General features: G+C 35.9%; 4 protein-coding genes across 8 annotated transcripts in view; 3 read left to right on the top strand and 1 right to left on the bottom strand.

The window, feature by feature from the left end:
- Positions 1-6: 6 nt before the first annotated feature.
- LOC105263867 (uncharacterized) lies at positions 7-1,805 on the top strand. The gene is made up of 5 exons (XM_011300350.1): positions 7-99; positions 166-286; positions 365-513; positions 581-703; positions 803-1,805. The coding sequence occupies exons 1-5, from the start codon at positions 16-18 to the stop codon at positions 1,772-1,774; spliced, it is 1,449 nt and encodes a 482-aa protein (XP_011298652.1). The 5' UTR covers positions 7-15; the 3' UTR covers positions 1,775-1,805.
- Positions 1,806-2,047: 242 nt separating this feature from the next.
- Clk (circadian locomoter output cycles kaput protein Clock) lies at positions 2,048-7,622 on the top strand. Of its 3 annotated transcripts, none has more exons than XM_011300347.1 (5): positions 2,048-2,595; positions 3,220-3,264; positions 3,586-3,737; positions 3,814-3,905; positions 4,242-7,622. In XM_011300347.1, exons 1-5 carry the CDS (start codon positions 2,555-2,557, stop codon positions 5,988-5,990), a joined length of 2,079 nt encoding a protein of 692 aa, XP_011298649.1. In that variant the 5' UTR covers positions 2,048-2,554; the 3' UTR covers positions 5,991-7,622. The 3 variants fall into 3 exon arrangements, with proteins under 3 accessions (XP_011298649.1, XP_011298650.1, XP_011298651.1); XM_011300348.1 differs by having other exon boundaries at positions 2,049-2,595; positions 3,589-3,737; XM_011300349.1 differs by lacking the exon at positions 2,048-2,595 and having other exon boundaries at positions 3,228-3,284.
- A 923-nt stretch (positions 7,623-8,545) lies between these two features.
- On the bottom strand, positions 8,546-14,498 carry Hn (phenylalanine-4-hydroxylase). 2 transcript variants are annotated; one of them, XM_011300342.1, is made up of 8 exons: positions 14,321-14,498; positions 11,660-11,788; positions 11,414-11,568; positions 10,747-10,929; positions 10,409-10,605; positions 9,617-9,879; positions 9,045-9,274; positions 8,546-8,894 (listed from the first exon to the last, which is right to left on the bottom strand). In XM_011300342.1, the coding sequence occupies exons 1-8, from the start codon at positions 14,393-14,395 to the stop codon at positions 8,732-8,734; spliced, it is 1,395 nt and encodes a 464-aa protein (XP_011298644.1). In that variant the 5' UTR covers positions 14,396-14,498; the 3' UTR covers positions 8,546-8,731. The 2 variants fall into 2 exon arrangements, with proteins under 2 accessions (XP_011298644.1, XP_011298646.1); XM_011300344.1 differs by lacking the exon at positions 14,321-14,498 and adding an exon at positions 12,969-13,141.
- LOC105263865 (uncharacterized) overlaps positions 13,247-18,181 on the top strand; it is a 27,472-nt gene continuing 22,537 nt past the window's right edge. The window contains exon 1 of one of the 2 annotated variants that reach the window (XM_011300346.1): positions 13,247-13,378. In XM_011300346.1, coding sequence (XP_011298648.1) covers positions 13,363-13,378 — 16 coding nt within the window. In that variant the 5' untranslated portion in view covers positions 13,247-13,362. Of the gene's footprint in view, positions 13,379-16,816; positions 16,959-18,181 lie in introns of those variants that run through there. The other variant, XM_011300345.1, reaches the window with a different exon arrangement.

The raw sequence follows: 18,181 nt of genomic DNA, 5'->3' as shown, positions 1-18,181 counted from the left end.
CTTAACCCGATTGACATGTCACAAACTTTTTTGGAGAAATATACAGTAGCTCCTGCCCCTAGTCGAGATTATTACGGACTTAAAATCCAGGACGACGAGGTTTGTGGATAGAACTGAGATTGTGTGAATGATTCCTTTGGAAATATCAATTGGTTTTCATTCAAGATTAAATTATTTCACTGGCCGATTCGTCAGAGACCCCACAAAGTGCCAATCACGAGAGCCGCGAGTTTCCGAAACTGGAGGAAAGATTCTCCTTTACAGAGCGAAATTGAGCAAATATTTGGTAATTGGTAACATTGCAGAAAAATTATCTTTTCAATTATACTTCGTCTTTATTACTCCATTGATAATCATTGAACAGGTAATTCCTGGTTGGAATATGCGAACAGCATCATCGAGAAGAAGCAGTCCTTGCTGACACTTCCTAGAAAAATTTTTACAAATATTTTATCATTTCTACCTGCAGAGGATATTCCTCAGTTGTTTCGACTGTCTCGAGCATTCTGTGAGGTAAATCATGTCAAATCTTCACCAGAAAGTATGTGGTAACGGCACTTTTATGATTATTTGTGCATAGATTTTGAATAACGAAGAAACCTGGGAAGTGATATTTAAAAAGGTGAAAGGAGAAGATTTCCATCGCGCACAGAAGAGGTACGGCATGTCTTACGGTTGGAAGCAGCTACTCAAAGAAACTCAAGTGAGCACCACCTCTCACAAATGACAATTATAAATACGAATGAGAAAATTCAGTAACCGAATCGGTGGATCTGATCCGAAAATTCTCCTTCAATTCCAGGACATCAAGATGGAGTCCCACGTTCCTAAAACTCTGAAAATGAAAGATCCCCTTTTCTTCTGGCGAGAGTCTCCACCACCCGATGATGTCCGACCCCAGCACATGAAGCTAGAAGTGAAGATTAAAAAAAATCCCTCCAGGAAATCCGCCCCAAGTGCCTTAAGCCTGAAAACCCTGGAATTGAATATTGAAGAGGCTTTTGAAGATAAAGCAAAATTATTTCATAAAGATTATAAAGTAAAATCTCGTGGGGTTCCCTCTGACGTCCAGTTGGAGGACAATCAGAAGTCTGTGAACGTCCTGACCCTGCAGTCATCGGAATTCAATTTGAAACCGAAGAAGGAAAACCCTGAGAAGCCGAAGACCTTCAAGGCCAGTCCTGCTCCAAGATCGACGTACCATTCAGGTGGAGATAAACTTCTGCAGTCGAGAGTCTCAAGTCGCAGGAAGACGCCATCGTCGAGTGGATTATCATTATCATCATCATTGAGAACGAAAGAACGTCTCCTGGAGAATTCAGTCAAGAAGAGCTTGAGCGGTTTCAATCAGTCTACGAGCCCTCTCTCTGAATTCGATTGGCTGACCGGATCAATGTCTCGTTCTCGTGATGACATCAAGTCCTCGGACACCAACGACATCACAAATAATGAAAAACCGAGGGATCAGCGTGAGATCATCAATCAGAATAGAAGATCTTCGACAATGAATGAGTTGGCAGCAAAGGATCCGCCGGTTTTCAAGGATTTAGCAGCGAAGAATGATTTGAATGAAAATTTTGGAAAGAATCGTGGGAAAATAATGTCAAAGACTTCTGTCAGTTGCCAATCCGTGCGACCGTCAAGTCTCAAGACCAAAACTGGATTTGATATTCTGAATTCTGAGTTTTTGAAGCAGAGGCTGGAGCTGCAGGCAAGACTGAGTGGCTCTAACTATTCCCGTCTTGTTTCTGGATTAAATAATTATAAGACGTAAACTTTTCCCCTCGCGATAAATCATCATTGTCAAGGATGTCTCGGAAAATAATAAAAAAGAACATTATTTTATTTTTATCCAGCAGCTTTTACTGGAGCCATTGAAAACCGCGGGATTTTCAAATGTCACTGAGAGTCTCCCCCCAAGTATTGGAGGTGCGCATTGCAATTTGCGCAATTGCCGTATCGCGGAATTTCTCGCGGGCAGGCGCAAACACCGGTACATAGACGACACATGAACCCACGTATTTACTAGATAGAAAGTCATACCTGTATTTCACATCGTTCTCCAACGGAACAAACGCATTATCAACCGAACTAGTAAACATCTAGGGACTTGATTCGATCCGACGTAATCACTTGTTGTAGCCTGGTCTAGTCAGTTTCAATTCTACGTCCAATGAAATTAATCAGATACTTCTGGAAAGATTGAACAGTTTATCCTCCTGCACTGAGCGCTACAAGTATCAGTGTAATGTTAATAGTTTTATTATCTGTTTCAATGAAAACTAGTGAAGTATCGGTGATTGTGTGCAGCCAATTGATCAGCCAAAATAATGCATGATCCCAAAGTTCAGTATTGTCGAATCCAGTGATATGTGGGGATAATCCAATTGCTGAGACATTTGTGCATTGAGTGAGAATCAAAAAGTGAAATTATGCAGGGTCACCAGTTGTCGGTGGTCAGGGTGATACCTAGCCGCCATTCTGGTCAATTCCACTGATTTACTAATTACGCACTGACTGTTTTATCAATTGGCAAAGTCAATCCTCGCGGATTATGGCTAGCTACACCACCATGAGCTCCACACGACTTTCTGAGTGAGTTAAATATTATCTCGTTGTTTGTTAAGTATTACGTTTGCTTTTATTTTCATTGGTATTCTACGCTTGCTCTTTTTTCTTTCCTGTGGCATGATCCATCGTTTATCTTCTTGTGTCTCGAGGTATGAGAAAGGGTTACGTATAGCGCTTTCTCGTGCCATCGATTACGTCAAAAACAGCCGCACGCTGTCAATATTATTTATGTGGGCTTAATTAATTTTTTCTGCCGGGGAAAAAAACGGCAAGTGAACGCTACGGAAAATTTATCTTGATGTCGAATGGATGAGGGATTTAAGGATCGGGTTCTTGAATATATTTTTCTCAATTATATTCATTGAATTAAAGATATATTCCGTGGAGTCATGAGTTTCGGAATATGAAATAATGATAGCCCAGAATTCATCGGTGGAAATCTATAATTGAAACTGCTCTATTGAATTCCCGGTCCATTCATTTGGAATTAATTGGGTATTAATATCTTCTGGAGAATTGAGACGATTCATTTCGCTTCTTCTTAAAATATCTATGATGAGAATATCCATTGATTATAGTTTATAAATGTGGTTTTCCGCGCTAGCAGAATCAGTAACTCATAACTTTTTTTTTTTTGCAATGTTGCAGTGACACAATGGATGATGAAAATGATGACAAAGATGATACTAAGCGGTGAGTTATTACTACCCATTGTGAGTAGAAAATAATTCACATAAATCCAAGAAAATGATTTAGTGATTCCGTTCGATTTTTCCATTATTTTAGTTGCGCAAGATTTTTCCGGGAATGGAATGAGAAATTGAATCTGGAAAAAAACAGAACGATTCTGATTTAATAATAATAATAATTTAATAATAATTTTTTTTTCTACACCTTCTCCGCTTGCTCTATTCTTAATAATTCTGATTAATTTGTTGTATTGTACCATAAATTGTGGAGGGCATTGAATTTTTGGTAATGAGTCTTTTAATAAAATTCTTACAAATGTGTTAGCAGGAAATCCCGAAACCTCAGTGAAAAAAAGCGACGGGATCAGTTCAATATGCTGGTCAATGAACTCGGAAATATGGTCAGTACTAACACGAGGAAAATGGATAAATCAACAGTACTTAAATCGACGATACTATTCTTAAAGAACCATAACGGTAAGTACCTCTCAATTGCGTTCTTCAATTCCGAAATCGATAAAATAATAACTTTTCCACTTGCGTTTTTTTTCAGAGGTCGCAGTACGTTCCAGAGTCCACGAAATCCAAGAGGATTGGAAACCCTCATTTCTTTCCAATGAAGAATTCACTCACCTCATTCTAGAGGTAAATACTCCCCTCAATTTAGGAACCATTGTTTAATGAATACGTAAGAATTCATCAGGGGTGCTGAAGCGATCCTTCAGATACATGAAAAACCATTTGTTTTACATATTTATTATGAGAAACTCCGAATCCAATTATCTATCCAAAAATAACAGACCAGAACAAACAATTCATTGATTTCATGAACAAAACATGATCAGAAACAAACGGTTAATGCAATTTTTTGTGTATATAATATATATCTTTTTGATATAAATAAATACATGTGACAGATTTGGTTTCACGACATTTTTATTGAAAGAAAACGATATTGTATTAAGTGATCAAATTTTTCAGGCGCTGGACGGATTCATAATGATCTTCTCCTCGAACGGTCGCATCTACTACGCCTCGGAGAGTGTCACAGCGCTTCTAGGGTACCTCCCCACAGACCTGGCCAATTCCACAATCTACGAGATAACGTATCAAGACGATCAATCCTTCCTGTACAACATGCTCCTGAACCCCACCCCCCGAGATAACCCATTAAAATCAGATATCCAAGTATCTTTCACATGTCACATAAAACGAGGAAGTCTAGATTTCCGAGAGAACGTAACCTACGAACGCGTTCACTTCGTCGGTTATTTTCGGTCTGGCAACGACATCGAGACCCTGATTCCCCCTTCTCGTTATACCACGAATCCCCCAAATGACACGAAAATGGTATTCGTGGGAACCGGACGTCTTCACACACCTCAGCTGATCCGTGAGGTTTCACTGATCGACACGAACAAATCGGAATTCGGCTCGAAGCATAGTCTAGAGTGGAAGTTCCTCTTCCTGGACCAGCGAGCATCTCCAATAATCGGATATCTTCCGTTTGAGGTACTGGGTACATCAGGTTACGACTACTATCACGTGGACGATCTGGATAAAGTCGTTACCTCTCACGAGTCCTTGATGAGAAAGGGAGAAGGCACCTCCTGCTTCTATCGTTTTCTCACTAAAGGACAGCAGTGGATTTGGTTGCAGACTCGTTTCTACATTGACTACAATCAGTGGAACTCCAAACCCGAGTTCATTGTCTGCACGCATACAGTCGTGAACTCGTCAGAAGTGATAAAACACCAGAAGAAGAGTGAAGATCCCCAGGTTGTTGATCACCCAGCAGTTGCTGAGCATCAACCAACGCCGTGTCAAACCCCTCGGTCCACCTGGTCACCAAAGTCCCCGAAGACTTCGAGATCAGTCAGGAATTTCTATGGTGCTGACTCGGACACATCGATATCTCTAGGCTCAGTGAGCTCTCGAGTATCAGCATCAACGACGCAGTCTTCAAAGCCAAAGACCAGCGCCAATGCTCAGGCTAAAGCCACACCAATGCAGCAGGAAGCACCTCATCAGACGACATCGAGAACCGGTGACGGATGCTTGGGTTATGGCACTCGGTACAGCGAACCTGTTTTGTCTGTTGTTCCTGGAGAATTTCTAACACCAGCTGCACCCACAGTAAGCTTGAGTGTCCCAGGAATGCTGGTCAATCAGCCAAGCATCGTTATGACTAATTCTTTGAGCCAGAATCAGGACGAGTTGCAGAGGAAACATGAGGAGTTGCAGCAGCTGATCGTGCATCAGCAGGAGGAGCTCAGAAGAGTGTCCGAGCAGTTGTTCATTGCTAGATACGGTATTCTTTCGCCTTTGATGAATGTGGGGGTGAATTATGGGGTTAATACGATTCCGGGGAGGGAGGGAGTGACTGGTGAGGGAATTTTTGCGGGAGAGGGTGTGCAGGGGGTAAGTGGAGCTGTTACTATTCCTGTTACTGTGCCAGTGTCAATTGTTCCTGTCGAGAGTTTTGAACGAAGTGCTGCTGTCGTTCCGATTACTTCTGTTGTTGATGGCGGAGTTGCTGCACCGGTTCAGGGACAGGGTGTGTTCATGCAGCAAAGAGTGCAAACAACGGGGAGGAGTGAAGGAATTCATATGCAGGGAGTTCAGGAAACTGGCCAGATCATGCCTTTTCAGATCTGCCAGCAACCTGAAATACTTTATCATAGTGGAGAGAGGAGTAGTAATGGACAGTTTAGGCTGCCCAGGATTTAGAGGGTTTTGGTGGGATTTGGGAGTATGAAGGACAGGTGTTGATTCAAAACGAGAAATCTGAGAGGTATGAATAATGTCCAGATTGCTTTGGAATTGTGTCACGTTCTTCCATTCTGCGCTAATGAAGTAATTTCCAATGCCCGGAAAGGATTTTAATAATATTTTGGAAATTTTGTGATGGACGGTTCTGATATTCAGGTTTTCCGAGGTTGTGAACGCATAGTAGGTTATGGTTTGATTCTTTGTTTCTGTTAGCCCCAGTTTACCTACCGTTGCAATAATAAGTTGAAAAAGTTGTTGAAATATTAAGATCATTTCCTGAAATCTTCGATAATAGTTTCTACAGGTCAGAAAGAGATTATTTTTACTCCATCATCTGATTTTCTGCTTGAAAATTTGAAGAAGTTGATAGAAGTCAATTGCTATCACATATTATCATCGTATTTTAATGGTAGAAAATTGTTCTGATTATCCGTTGTTGCGAGTAATTATAATCATTTTGTCATTTTATTGACTATTCTACAATAAGAACGGATGCAAATAGAAGAAATGAGATGTGAATCCTAACTGTATTATAGCTGATCATGAAGAGATAGAATTCCTGAATCCTGAAACGAAATTTATTTTTTTATTCATATCAAAGAATTATATTTTTTCAAGTAAATCGTGAGAAGATAATATAAGATGGACGTGATTACTCCATTCATACCCGTGAATACGCACATTCGACGGTTCAATATCAAGAGAATGGAATTGGAGTGAAAAAATCTCATAAATTAACTTGCATCTCAATTAACAGCCATTAATTTATCGAATAGTTTATGTGCCATTTTTTTCTTGATGCCATTACGTCTCTATGTGGCCTTGAGTGTTAGTGGACCAGTAATCATTGTTGTCTTGCAATGTAACTGAATAATGGAGGCATCCGGGAAGATTTTTCATTAATTGAAATAAAAATTCGCAATTGAAAAAACCGTTGAAGTAAAAAATATGAACAAAGTGAATAATTAAAAACAAATTCCTGGTAAATTATTCTCTATCATCAGAAAAACAACCGACGATTTTCTGTAACTTGTGCTGATGTAATCAAAATGCATGAACATTTTTGTTTGTAATTATATTGTGAAGTTGCATTTGTTACAATTTGTTGAGTTGCTACGGAATTTTCATTAATCATAATAAACGAAGATGAAAATGTTGACAGGACATTTGTATTCCTTGTGTGCAGAGGACCATCCAGTGAAGATAACGAAAGTATAAAAACTATATTAACTGATGTTAAGAATTAATACCGAGTATTTAATGTTAAATAATCAAAAATGGCATGAAAATACTTGGACGAATATATTATTTATGTCAAAAATTGTGGTATGATATATTTTGTACTGTGCGTTAATTTATTATAAATATTTCTATAATATCATGAGTAGTCCGAATTATTATAATCGACATTATTGATAAGTCAGGAAAGTAAGATTTATCTGTAAGATAAATATGCGTGAAGCAAAAACTAGACAGTGAATCAATATAATCATTCCAGAAACTTTGGTACAAATGTTTAATTGTAATATGTGCTCTCTCCTAATCTAGTGTTATCATTCATTATCAATATATTATATATTTTGAACGCTTTATCGATTTTCTTTGATTCTCTACGGTTTATACAATATATGAACAATAAAATTGTTTTCTTTTCTAGTTATAGAAACTCATTGAATACTGCATTGCTGTATTTTTTTCAATGCCTCTTCCACGTTCTGGAACTCGGACTTCATCAATAATTTTTTTTAATTAACATTGGTCTATTTCTTCAGGGATTGATAAGAATTAATACGTAATGAGTCATTTAAAAGGGAAGAAGTTCTGGAAATTCATAGCAATATTTCCAGAAACTATTGTTGCATTTTTTTTTAGATTGATTGTCTGGAGTGGACGTTTTAAAGATCATTCACCGAAGATGTTGTTCCAAATAAAAGGAAAAGTTGCCGGAACGAATAGTCGGTGCAGATCTTTTTCTTTCTTTCGGACCTCTTCAAGTGCTTCTATTCATCAAGGTAATAGCAAATGGCTGACAATTTCCTCCATTTTATGTTTTTGGATTCCCAGGGGAGGGCAGCACTTGGCTCTCTTCATCTGAAGTCTCTCGAAATAAAATAATCTGGCTCTTGATAACTTTAGAATTTGAAATTTATATCTTTCATTAGGAAAAACATTAATTCAAGTCTAAAAATATAATAGATTGTTTATCACATTTGTTATGCAATTCCATTCAATATTCAATCAATGACAGCTGATGCGCGTTGTTGGGAATATTTTTACCGTTTAGATTGTTTGTTATCGGTATCTGAATTAGTTATCATTATTGCATCATGTAATCCGATTACATCGAGCTTAAGCATGCTATATAATGCGATAACGGCGCGCTTAATGGTGATGTTAATAATCGATATCCATTATTTTGAATATCATAAGCTTATGAGCCATTGACTTTTCCCTTCAAACAATCCATTTATTTATTAAAAATACCGCGGCCATCAATAATGTAATAACGAAAATCGGGTAAACATTATTTTTCTTTCTATATTCAAACATATGTACATGAAATCTCAACTGATGTTTAAACAAATTATCAGTCACGATAGAAATTCTTAACTCAAAGTACAAAATTGGTCGAAAAAATATAAATACAGCGATTTATTTCTGAGGAGTGGATAATGAAAGGTGAAGAGCGTGAGGTACTCTCAATTCTTCAGCTTCTTCAGTGCATCCATCAATATCTCCATTTCTTGATTAACATTCGTAACCAATTCTTCGATCTGATATTTACTATCAATGATGCTGATGCTCTGGGTATACGGATCATACCTCACCCCGAATTTTCTGGGTATAGTCTGTGCAAATTTCCTGAAAAAATAGACGAGATGAAATTTTTCCATAAAAAAAACTGGACAATTTAATGAGGATTTAATGAGAAAAATCTTCACAAGATGTTTTTAATGAAGAAGAGTGTCGATTACTCGGTGTTATTGATGAAATTCTATCTGGTACACTTACAGCATCTTCTCTTTGCCATCTTCAAAATCTTCGGCGACAAAGTACACGGGTTGATACTCGGTTATCGGATATTTCTGCAACGCCGTCTTAGCTGGATCAAAAGGCCTTAGTTCGGGTTTTCCACTGAGAGCGTATTCCAGTTCACCGAACGATGAGAGCAATCCTGCACCGTATACTTTCAATTCACCCTGTTGCCGGCAAATTCCGTACTCCACGGTGAACCAAAAGCACTGGAAACCGATCGATCACGTGATTAATCAATCATAATAAACAGAAAAAATGTTAATACCCCAATTAACACGACAAATAACATTCTCAACCGGTTGCAGTCATTTGGAAAAATTGTCATTAAGATGCAGCTTATTTTATCCTGACAACAATTAAATTATTAAGACAACTATTTTCCTCCGAAAATCACTCATGAAATGAATTCAACCAAAATATCAAAATGAATGACCTTCAAGTATAATCCATTGTTCTCCGTGTTTATCGAATCAAAGGTTTGATTAGATTTCTCGTACAAGAAGTAAACGGAGGTGATGTTTTCATTGTATCAGTGCAAATAAACTCACAGTGGCAAGTTTTTCGATGTACTCGTCTGGTGCACCGAGTGAGGCCAATCCAATAACTTGAGAAAATTGAGCAAACGCTGGATCGGCCAACATTGGTACGTGACCGAGAACTTCATGGCAGACATCAGGTTCAGGTGTGTACAGTGGTTTGCTGCTGTGTCTTATGTACTGAGTACTGTGGAATACCCTGAAGGCAAGTCCAGCTAAGAAATCACGAGACGATAGCAAACCAGCTACTGGACGTAGAGTGAATCCCGTGCAGTCTAAACACAATTATTAAACAATTACATCATCTGGGTCAATGATTCGTTTATAAATTAATTTTGTTGTATTGTCCAACAATTCCACGTGTCATACACTGAGAAAATCATGACTTGTCAAGGATTCATTAACTTTAGAGAAGAGTATATTCATAATAATTTTATTTCCCCAGGTAACCACATCATTAATAATGATAATCATATTGCTTTGAATGATAGTTATCCTGGCTATGACCTTGAATAAAATTGTTCAGTAATTATCAATATTAAAGAGTTCCTTCCATTTTTTGCCCTTTAAAAATTCTGTATTCAAAGAAAATTAATGATAATCAGTGGAATTTGTCCAAGGACATATTCCACGTAATCATCCTTTAAAGCAATATGATGATTATTAATAACTCAATTGGATAAGTAACCTTGGAAGGAAATACACACATCTCTCAAGTAAATCCATCCTTGGTTAAAATAATTTGTTGTCTTAACGAACGTTACGAAGTTAACGAAGAAAAAAAAATAAAAATATGAAAACTACCTTTCAAAAAATTGGATATGTCCTCAAGCTGTGGAATATTATCCTCTCTGTACCCGCAATTCTCAATGAGCAATGGAAACACATGATTGTGCTCGCGACAGGCATAATTCGGGTACAATTCCGTGAGTTTTCTAAAAACAACGCCCCACGTTGCTATTTCCTCTTTGGTGTACTCCACCCTGGGGATGGGATGTCCACTGAACAGGAAGAAACAATAATTTTTTAAATATTCAAATTCAACAAATGAGGGTGATTAGGTTGATGATTTTATGAGTCTCTTCAGTGATTGATCATGGTTTTGAGTCAACTGGCGATTTATTGAGCAATTGATGACTCACTGCTTGTAATGATAAGCTATATCAGCAAAATATTTTCGCCTCGCTCTGTACACAGGATCTGTGAAACCCGGATGGTCAGCATCCAACTCAGCTCCGTACGTCAATATTTGATTGGCAAATTTATCAAGGTCACGAATCCGCCTTGGGAACCAGGGTACAGTGCCAATGTTGTCCTTGTGATTCCTGTAAATTCATCCATTACGGTAATTAAGAATAAATTCAAGCCCAATCAGAAATTTATTAAACAGCTTCGGGATGAGAAGAATTATCAATGATATTAATTGATCGATTGATTGAGGTTTATTACTCTACATCATGGTGTGATGTGCACAAAATGGAAGATGGTAAAAGTATAGATAATTTCTACGATTGTTTTTCTTAAAATAATTTAATATCATTCTTTCATTAATGAAGATCACTAATTTGAATTAATTAATTAAATTTGCACTAGTGGGGAGTAATGGCTAATTAAAAATAAACAGTCATTGAGAAAAGACTTGTGGGTTATCCTTGAAACAACCCATTGTCCAAATGGATATCCAAGGACGGCCTTTACACTGAATTTCCTCAACTGTATAATGAAGGTCTCTTCACATTTCTATAAGACCCCTGATAACCCAAAATATCACCTAGTTAACGAAAATATAATTTATAGGCTAATCCATACCTCGAGATAATGGAAAAATAATTGCATTGACTTTTCAATGCCTCAACAGCAATTCCGAGATCTCCTCCGGGTGCACATTCAACCATAAATTCGTAACCATTAGCCTGTCGTAATGAACTCCTTGATTCAATATGCAACAGGTTCACATGATGCTCCTGAAGGTATCACAATGAAAATTCATTAAATTTTTTAATAAAGGAATTGCCAAGGACGACAAATTATCATGATTTTCTTGAATATTCTTACGGTGAAGAGCTGGAGAAATTTTCCAAGACATCCAACTTTGTCCTCAGCCTTTGGTGAGAAGATGAGGCAAGTGCTCTTGGCGGAATCTCGTCCTTCCTTTATGTAATTACCTCCTTCCATCAGCTTTGGCTGAAAGCGACAAAAGTATTCCATTTTCTGGTTTTATTATTTTATCAACGGGTGGATGAACATTCCACTTGGACGGTAACAACGAACGGAAAACAAATGCAATGGTTTTTTTTTTGTTATCAAAATATTGAAAGGAGGACCATCACGTTGTTTATTTATTTAATCCGAATGAATGATAAACGAATTCGTTTGATGTTTTCGCATTTAGAGTGTTTCGGATAACGAATTTAGTGAATAATTCTGTAAAATTCCCTGTGGTACAGCGAGCGCTTCAAATCCATAAAATGTTTAAATTTGCGAATGAAAGCTGCAGAGAGGTTTTTTTATAAAATTACTAAACAAAAGGGATTGATAAATAAAAACTATAACAATATATTCATTTTGTCGTATACTTTTTCATACTATATTGAAAATTAAAAACTATTGAAGTGAGGAAGTAAATTAATTATTAATTATAACAACTACAACAATAATAATAATGATAATACAATGAAAATATGAAAACTAAATTGAAATGGAAATAAATCGTTTTCATTAAGGCATGCAGCGAAAATCGGTGAGACTTTTTATTAAATCTGGATTATTTTTTCAGGGCAGTTTCTATGGTGCAATTTCTTTTCGTTTAATTGTTATTTATAATTGAGGGATGCCGGTATGACTTTGATGGATTGCATTAGTCTCGCCAAGTCTCGGAGAGGATCGTTACGAATTTATAGAATCCTAGCAGTCAGTGATTGATTGAACGAATTGGATTTACCGACGGACTTTTGTGCAGACTAACTATTAGTTTGTTGTTAAATCTTTAATTGACGTAATTTTTGCAATCAGTCGTTATCTTTTCAGGACACTATCGATGTAAAAAGTTACTGAATTTACATTTGAGTATTCAAGTGAAAAAATTGAAATTTTTAATAATTTTTTGTTGACGAATTATTTAATTTCTTTAATATTTTGGTTGTTTGAAATCTAGGGAGAATTTGATTGTATTTAATGTTAAATTTTAAGGATGTCCATGAAATTTATCGATAAAATGTTTTTATTGAAAAATCAATTTGAATAAAAAATAATTTTCAGTTAAAACTTAAACATTTTCATTAAACCTCAAATTTTTAATAATGAAGACTTGTAAATTTATTTTGCAGATTTTGCGGATAATTGGGATTTTCATAAAAAATCTTACATCGATTATTTGTGTTGGCGGCATTTTCAAAACGAAAAGATTCCGCGATGGTGTACCGTGGAATCCAAAATCCCGAACCACAAAAATTTTTTATTAATAATCAATTTGATCGATTTCGAGGAATCGATATTTATATCGACGTATTCGAGTGTTGAATTTTTATCGGTATCCCAAAGCCTAGGGATCACGAATCGACTGGTGTTGTAAAGTTTGTTACGCTGTTTTATAGAATGGAAGAATCCCCACCAGCTCTTGGCCTGTCTACCATCTCTCCATCAATCTGCGTTAGTGGATTTTATTTTTCCTGTTGTCCAATCAACCTCAACCGTCAATTTACGTCTGGTAAAAATTGCGAAGAAGCAGTGAAAATTGCCGGAGGCCCTACCACGCAAAAATGCAACGAGCACCAAGTACGGAATAAATATTTAAATAATAGTAAATTAAATAAATTAAATGGAATACAGTGGCACTGTAAAAGTAGTTCATACAACGGATTCTAATAATTTGAGTAAATTATTAATAAAGTCGGGGCAATTGCCGCTCCAGTGTCAATGTTTTCCTGTCGTTTCGATTTCTTTTTTTACTCTCGGGTTAAACATCGTATCCTGCAAGAGTCTCAGGCCTTTGCATCATCCACTGGAGCAATTTCACCGAAGGCAATTAGGCCTTCTGTTTTTGTATTTCATGCTTATTTTTTTGTCGACTCATAAGTAGCTGATGAAATTCGATTGGAGATTGAATGAGATACGGAAAAAATATTTATCTGTTGATGATGAGTATATTTTTCAGGAAGAGGAATTCTTTGAAGTTTATCTTTTTCCTCATTTTTAAATGATTTAAAAAGATCAAATTGGAAACGAGTTTTTATTATGCGTTACTTCGTGGGAAGGGAAAGAGAAGATTAAAATTTACAATTGTAATTTTCGAGAGAAGGGAATTCAATAAAAATTGGAGTTGAAAAAAAAATTGTATGCGAAAATAAAAATTACTCGCTAATCTCACAACTCATTCCTGCGTTGACAACAAATCGTTCCGTCATTTTTAAATAATTGAGAAATTTTACGGAACAAATTGCACGAACAAAACACCAGCCCCATAAAAATTGTTAAATATTCCCGAATTTTCTATATTTTTACACAATAACTAGAGTATTACCTGTGAGTTTTTTTTTTATTCCGGATTAATTTGAGGAACTCGCGAAATTACTGAACATTTCAGATTTATTTTCTTCGACTCCTCTAAAACCGGTGGAAATCGATTTCTTGTGTCGCATTGTAAATCGTTCCGTCATTTTTACCGAATATTTCCGATTTTGTTTAAAATACTGAATATGATCTTGACAAGAGACTTACTTTGTCCGGTGGAGATCCATTGGGGAACGAGTCGATTGGTTCCCTCTGAACTTTGGGAATCGGTTGGCCATACATTCTCCAAAATTTCTAACGAAATAACGCAATAGCTGAAGGTTATTAAAATGATATTGTACTGAACGCGGTGATCAAACGCCGTCTGATGAGGAACTAATTGAGTTCCAACCGCCAACGAGATTTTACTCAGTTACCCAGTAAGAAAAAAATAAATCGGAATCGTTGGTATCGGCAGTTAGAGGCCAGAATCCCGGGTTATCGTTGCATTCGTATTTATCTCGCATTTTACATTTCGTCAGGGTTATGACGGCTTCATAATTGATTGGCGAAATCACTCGCGATTCTTTTTCATTGTAACTAACGTATTTAAAAATATTCTGGGATAAACACTGAAGCACATCGATAAAATCCTGTTATTGAGGAACCATTTCATGGAGAAATAGCGTTTTGATGTGCTTTTGTTGTCAATTCGAATGGTGATGGAAATTTATGGCTAACGGAAAAATAATTTATTTACATCGTACGTGCTAGAGAATTTTGTAGAGAATAACGGTTTTTTTTTATTTCTGTAGAAAAATCCTGGAAAAATGTAGAGCTAAATATTTCATGGGATATACAGGCCCAGGGAGAGTTGAAATTTTAGTGAGAAATAGAATTTTTAACGTATCAAATATTTATATGAATTTTATCTTCATTTTTTATCGAATATTAACAGTAATAAACAAAATAATCAAAAATATTAGAAATTTTGGGAAATAATTTATTGAATTCTGAAAATTACGGTAATATTGAGAATTCTTGGATATTCTCTGTTTTTTCGGAAAACTCACGAATGATCAGAGCAATATGAACAATTTTTATTAACATTAGAATAATAATAGAGGAATTCACTTAAACCATTGAAGAATAATAATCAAAAAATGGATAAATAATTCCCAACCAACATTATCCAGTGCCTGGTTAATTTACATGATCTAATGAAGATTCCCTTATAAGTTCAAATTAATTGGAAATGGAACCAAATATTGGATGAAGTAATGTAAATAATAATAATATAAATTGCCGATCCTCTCCTGATTCCCGAAATCCCGCATTTCCATCATTCCGTCAGCAGAAAATGATAATTATATATTATAATTATTATAAATATTATAAATAATAATTATATTCTACTCAATCGTCAAATATTTTTTTACAAAAAACGCGGGAAAATTTCGAAAATCAATCGACTTACGCGTTCTCCGGTATTTATGAAAATAAAACACTAGACCTGATTTTTAATTTTTTATTTTATCCACACACGCGAGATAATTGAAATGGTGAAAGGATTCCATCGTCCGACTTACATGTCCTCCTGGATATTATATAATGATAAAAAAAAATTGTAACAAATAGGAAAATTACGGGTTTGTCGTGCACAAGTGTTTTTTATGCTTTTTTTAAATATGATGGGGGTTTTATACCGGAGGTTATGAGAAAGGTATTCTACATCAACCCATTATATCGCTAAATGGTCAAGGCATGAGAGATTTCTCGCTGATTCTGTTTTAATCTCTTCACCTGGTCGTGACAGGTCAAAGATTTCCGGGGGTCTCCACAAATTGTTTTTAGTCGAGACTTCGCCGATCTTTCCGCCCCTAGGATACCCTAGGGCTGCACCAAAATATTTTCCCACTTGTCGCGTAATATTCTTGTCACAATGAGAAGAAAAATGTCTGTCCCAAGAATTCATTCCCTTCAGAATATTACAAGAGTGCAGGGTAATATGGATTTGTAAATTAAATTATTATTATTATTAAATTATTGCTTATTAGGAATTTTTGGTAATCCATTTGACTGTCTCTCTTTTCACTAATTACTGAATCCTTAATTTATCTGGTTATATATTTGTTTAAGGTTTTAAAAATATTGGGAATTGAGAATGGAGCAATTTTTAATGGGTGACATTTTTTTTCTAAAAATGGTATTAAATAATAATAACCATATTGCTCCAGAGGATGGTTATCTTGGTTATGACCTTGAATGAGCTCAATCAACAATTATAAATCCTGAAGAAAGCCTCGATTTCTTAATAATGAAATGAAATTGAAATTTTTACTGGACCAATAATTATAATAAAAATTAAAAAATGCCAATTTTCTCTCCTTCGCTGTTAAAAAAAAATAATGCATGGAGTTCGTTCAAGGACGCGTCACAGTCTAATCAGATTTATTGTAATTAAAAAAGAAGATATAAAAATATATTCTTGACGTTAATAAATATTGTTGGCGAAATAAATTTTCTTTTTGCATGCACAAGTCGATTTTTGCCAGAAATCATGTTTTTTCTCAGTTTAAAAATATAATAAATATCTTTTATATATTATATATATTTTTGTCGGTGTCCTCGGAGGGATGTTGGACGGAGCAGGCGCCTCTCGTGATTCTAGAGTTGAGAGGAATACTCAGGAATACTGAAAGCTCAGAGCCACGCGAGCGGCCGTATCATACGTATCACAATCGCGTAATTCATTCGATAAAAATCACTCGATAACGCGCGGAAATGTTTTCCCGTCGTATCAATGCTGTTATTGTGAGGGTGAATTACATGGTTTTCATGATCACCGCGTTTAATGCTCCCTTTGGTGAGTCAGATATTCATTATCATGTGATAATTGTATTTATTTCTTGTGTCTCATGAATGATGTACTGTTCTCGTTGCGACAATCATTATTTGACGAGCTATTTTAAGGCATTCCAATTGTTTTGTTCATTAATCAGGGGTCATTAAGGTTCGTAGGAGTTCTGGAATTAGGGAGTTTGGAAAAATGTGATGTTGGGAAATTGTTTGGTAATCCGGTGTTGATGGGTTTGTCGTGAGCACTTGTGATTGGCTTTTTTTTTTCGGTTGTTGTTTTGATAATGAGTGGTTTTAATTAAGAAATCGTCGGGTGTTTACTCTAGGAAGTCAATCAAACTCGAGATGATTTAATTAGTGATAGGGTGGTATCTGTTTATTTAAGATATGTTGAGGGAAAAACAGTTGTATTTTTTTAAACAGGAAAATGGTGGAAATTTTGGTGGAAATGCAGACCTTTAGCTGTGGATATTTATAATTGTCAGAGAGAGTCATCTTGGGAGATTTATTTTTATTAATTATTGGGGGGTTGTGGGGGGTGGAATCTCGCGGGTTTTTCGCTCTGGAATGTGCGGGATTGGAAAATGTCCGGGTGTTGGAAAATTAACGGTTAAAAATAATACTACAGGACAAAATGTCACTCATAATATTGCAAATTAAAAAAATGTTAGAGCAAATAACAACAAAAAATGACTTGCGCATTTAGGTCTGACTGCAGATGAATAATAACAAAAACAAAATTTCCCACATATCGCTGATGCTTGAATATCGAAAATAATATTGTAATATAATACAATAATTACTCCCAGAAAATTTCTATAACATTAATAACATTAGTAACAGTTCAATAACATTTTGTTTTGTAATGTTTCGCCGAGAAAATATTCCCTCAGAAAATATTGAGGATGATGTGTGATATTTTTTTATGTGATATTTTGGAATCGTATTTTATTTATTAATATTTGAAGGTGTCACTATGGAAGTCACTAGATTTATCAAAGATGTATGCAAAATGGTGAAAAAAATTTTCGGTTAAGTACAGGCTTAGGATAGTTGTACCTTCCAACCGTCGAGAGACTTTCTAGAGCAGGGATGGGCAACCTTCAGGTAGCTCGGAGCAGAGTCATAAACTCGAGTTAGGAATCCAATAAAGTTTATAACCATGCCAATTATAAGGGTCCTAGTACGATCATAGTAGGGACAGTAGTGGGGGCCTCACAGTCACCGTAT

The sequence above is a fragment of the Fopius arisanus genome, unplaced genomic scaffold (genome assembly GCF_000806365.1).
Source record: "Fopius arisanus strain USDA-PBARC FA_bdor unplaced genomic scaffold, ASM80636v1 scaffold00017, whole genome shotgun sequence".
NCBI classification, from domain to species: domain Eukaryota; kingdom Metazoa; phylum Arthropoda; class Insecta; order Hymenoptera; family Braconidae; genus Fopius; species Fopius arisanus.
Note: the sequence above shows the minus strand (reverse complement) of the source record. Positions and strands in the feature narration are given on the sequence as shown.

Bases quoted from the DNA above. Each gene is read 5' to 3' on its own strand.
- LOC105263867 (XM_011300350.1), top strand. From the start codon at position 16: ATGTCACAAACTTTTTTGGAGAAATATACAGTAGCTCCTGCCCCTAGT. The intron at 100-165 runs GTTTGTGGATAG...TTTTCATTCAAG, and splicing joins TTAAAATCCAGGACGACGAG to ATTAAATTATTTCACTGGCC. The intron at 287-364 runs GTAATTGGTAAC...ATCATTGAACAG, and splicing joins CGAAATTGAGCAAATATTTG to GTAATTCCTGGTTGGAATAT.
- Hn (XM_011300342.1), bottom strand. From the start codon at position 14,395: ATGTATGGCCAACCGATTCCCAAAGTTCAGAGGGAACCAATCGACTCG. The intron at 9,880-10,408 runs GTAGTTTTCATA...AATTGTGTTTAG, and splicing joins CATATCCAATTTTTTGAAAG to ACTGCACGGGATTCACTCTA. The intron at 9,275-9,616 runs GTGAGTTTATTT...ATCGGTTTCCAG, and splicing joins ACATCGAAAAACTTGCCACT to TGCTTTTGGTTCACCGTGGA.
- Clk (XM_011300347.1), top strand. From the start codon at position 2,555: ATGGCTAGCTACACCACCATGAGCTCCACACGACTTTCTGA. The intron at 3,738-3,813 runs GTAAGTACCTCT...GTTTTTTTTCAG, and splicing joins ATTCTTAAAGAACCATAACG to AGGTCGCAGTACGTTCCAGA. The intron at 3,906-4,241 runs GTAAATACTCCC...CAAATTTTTCAG, and splicing joins TCACTCACCTCATTCTAGAG to GCGCTGGACGGATTCATAAT.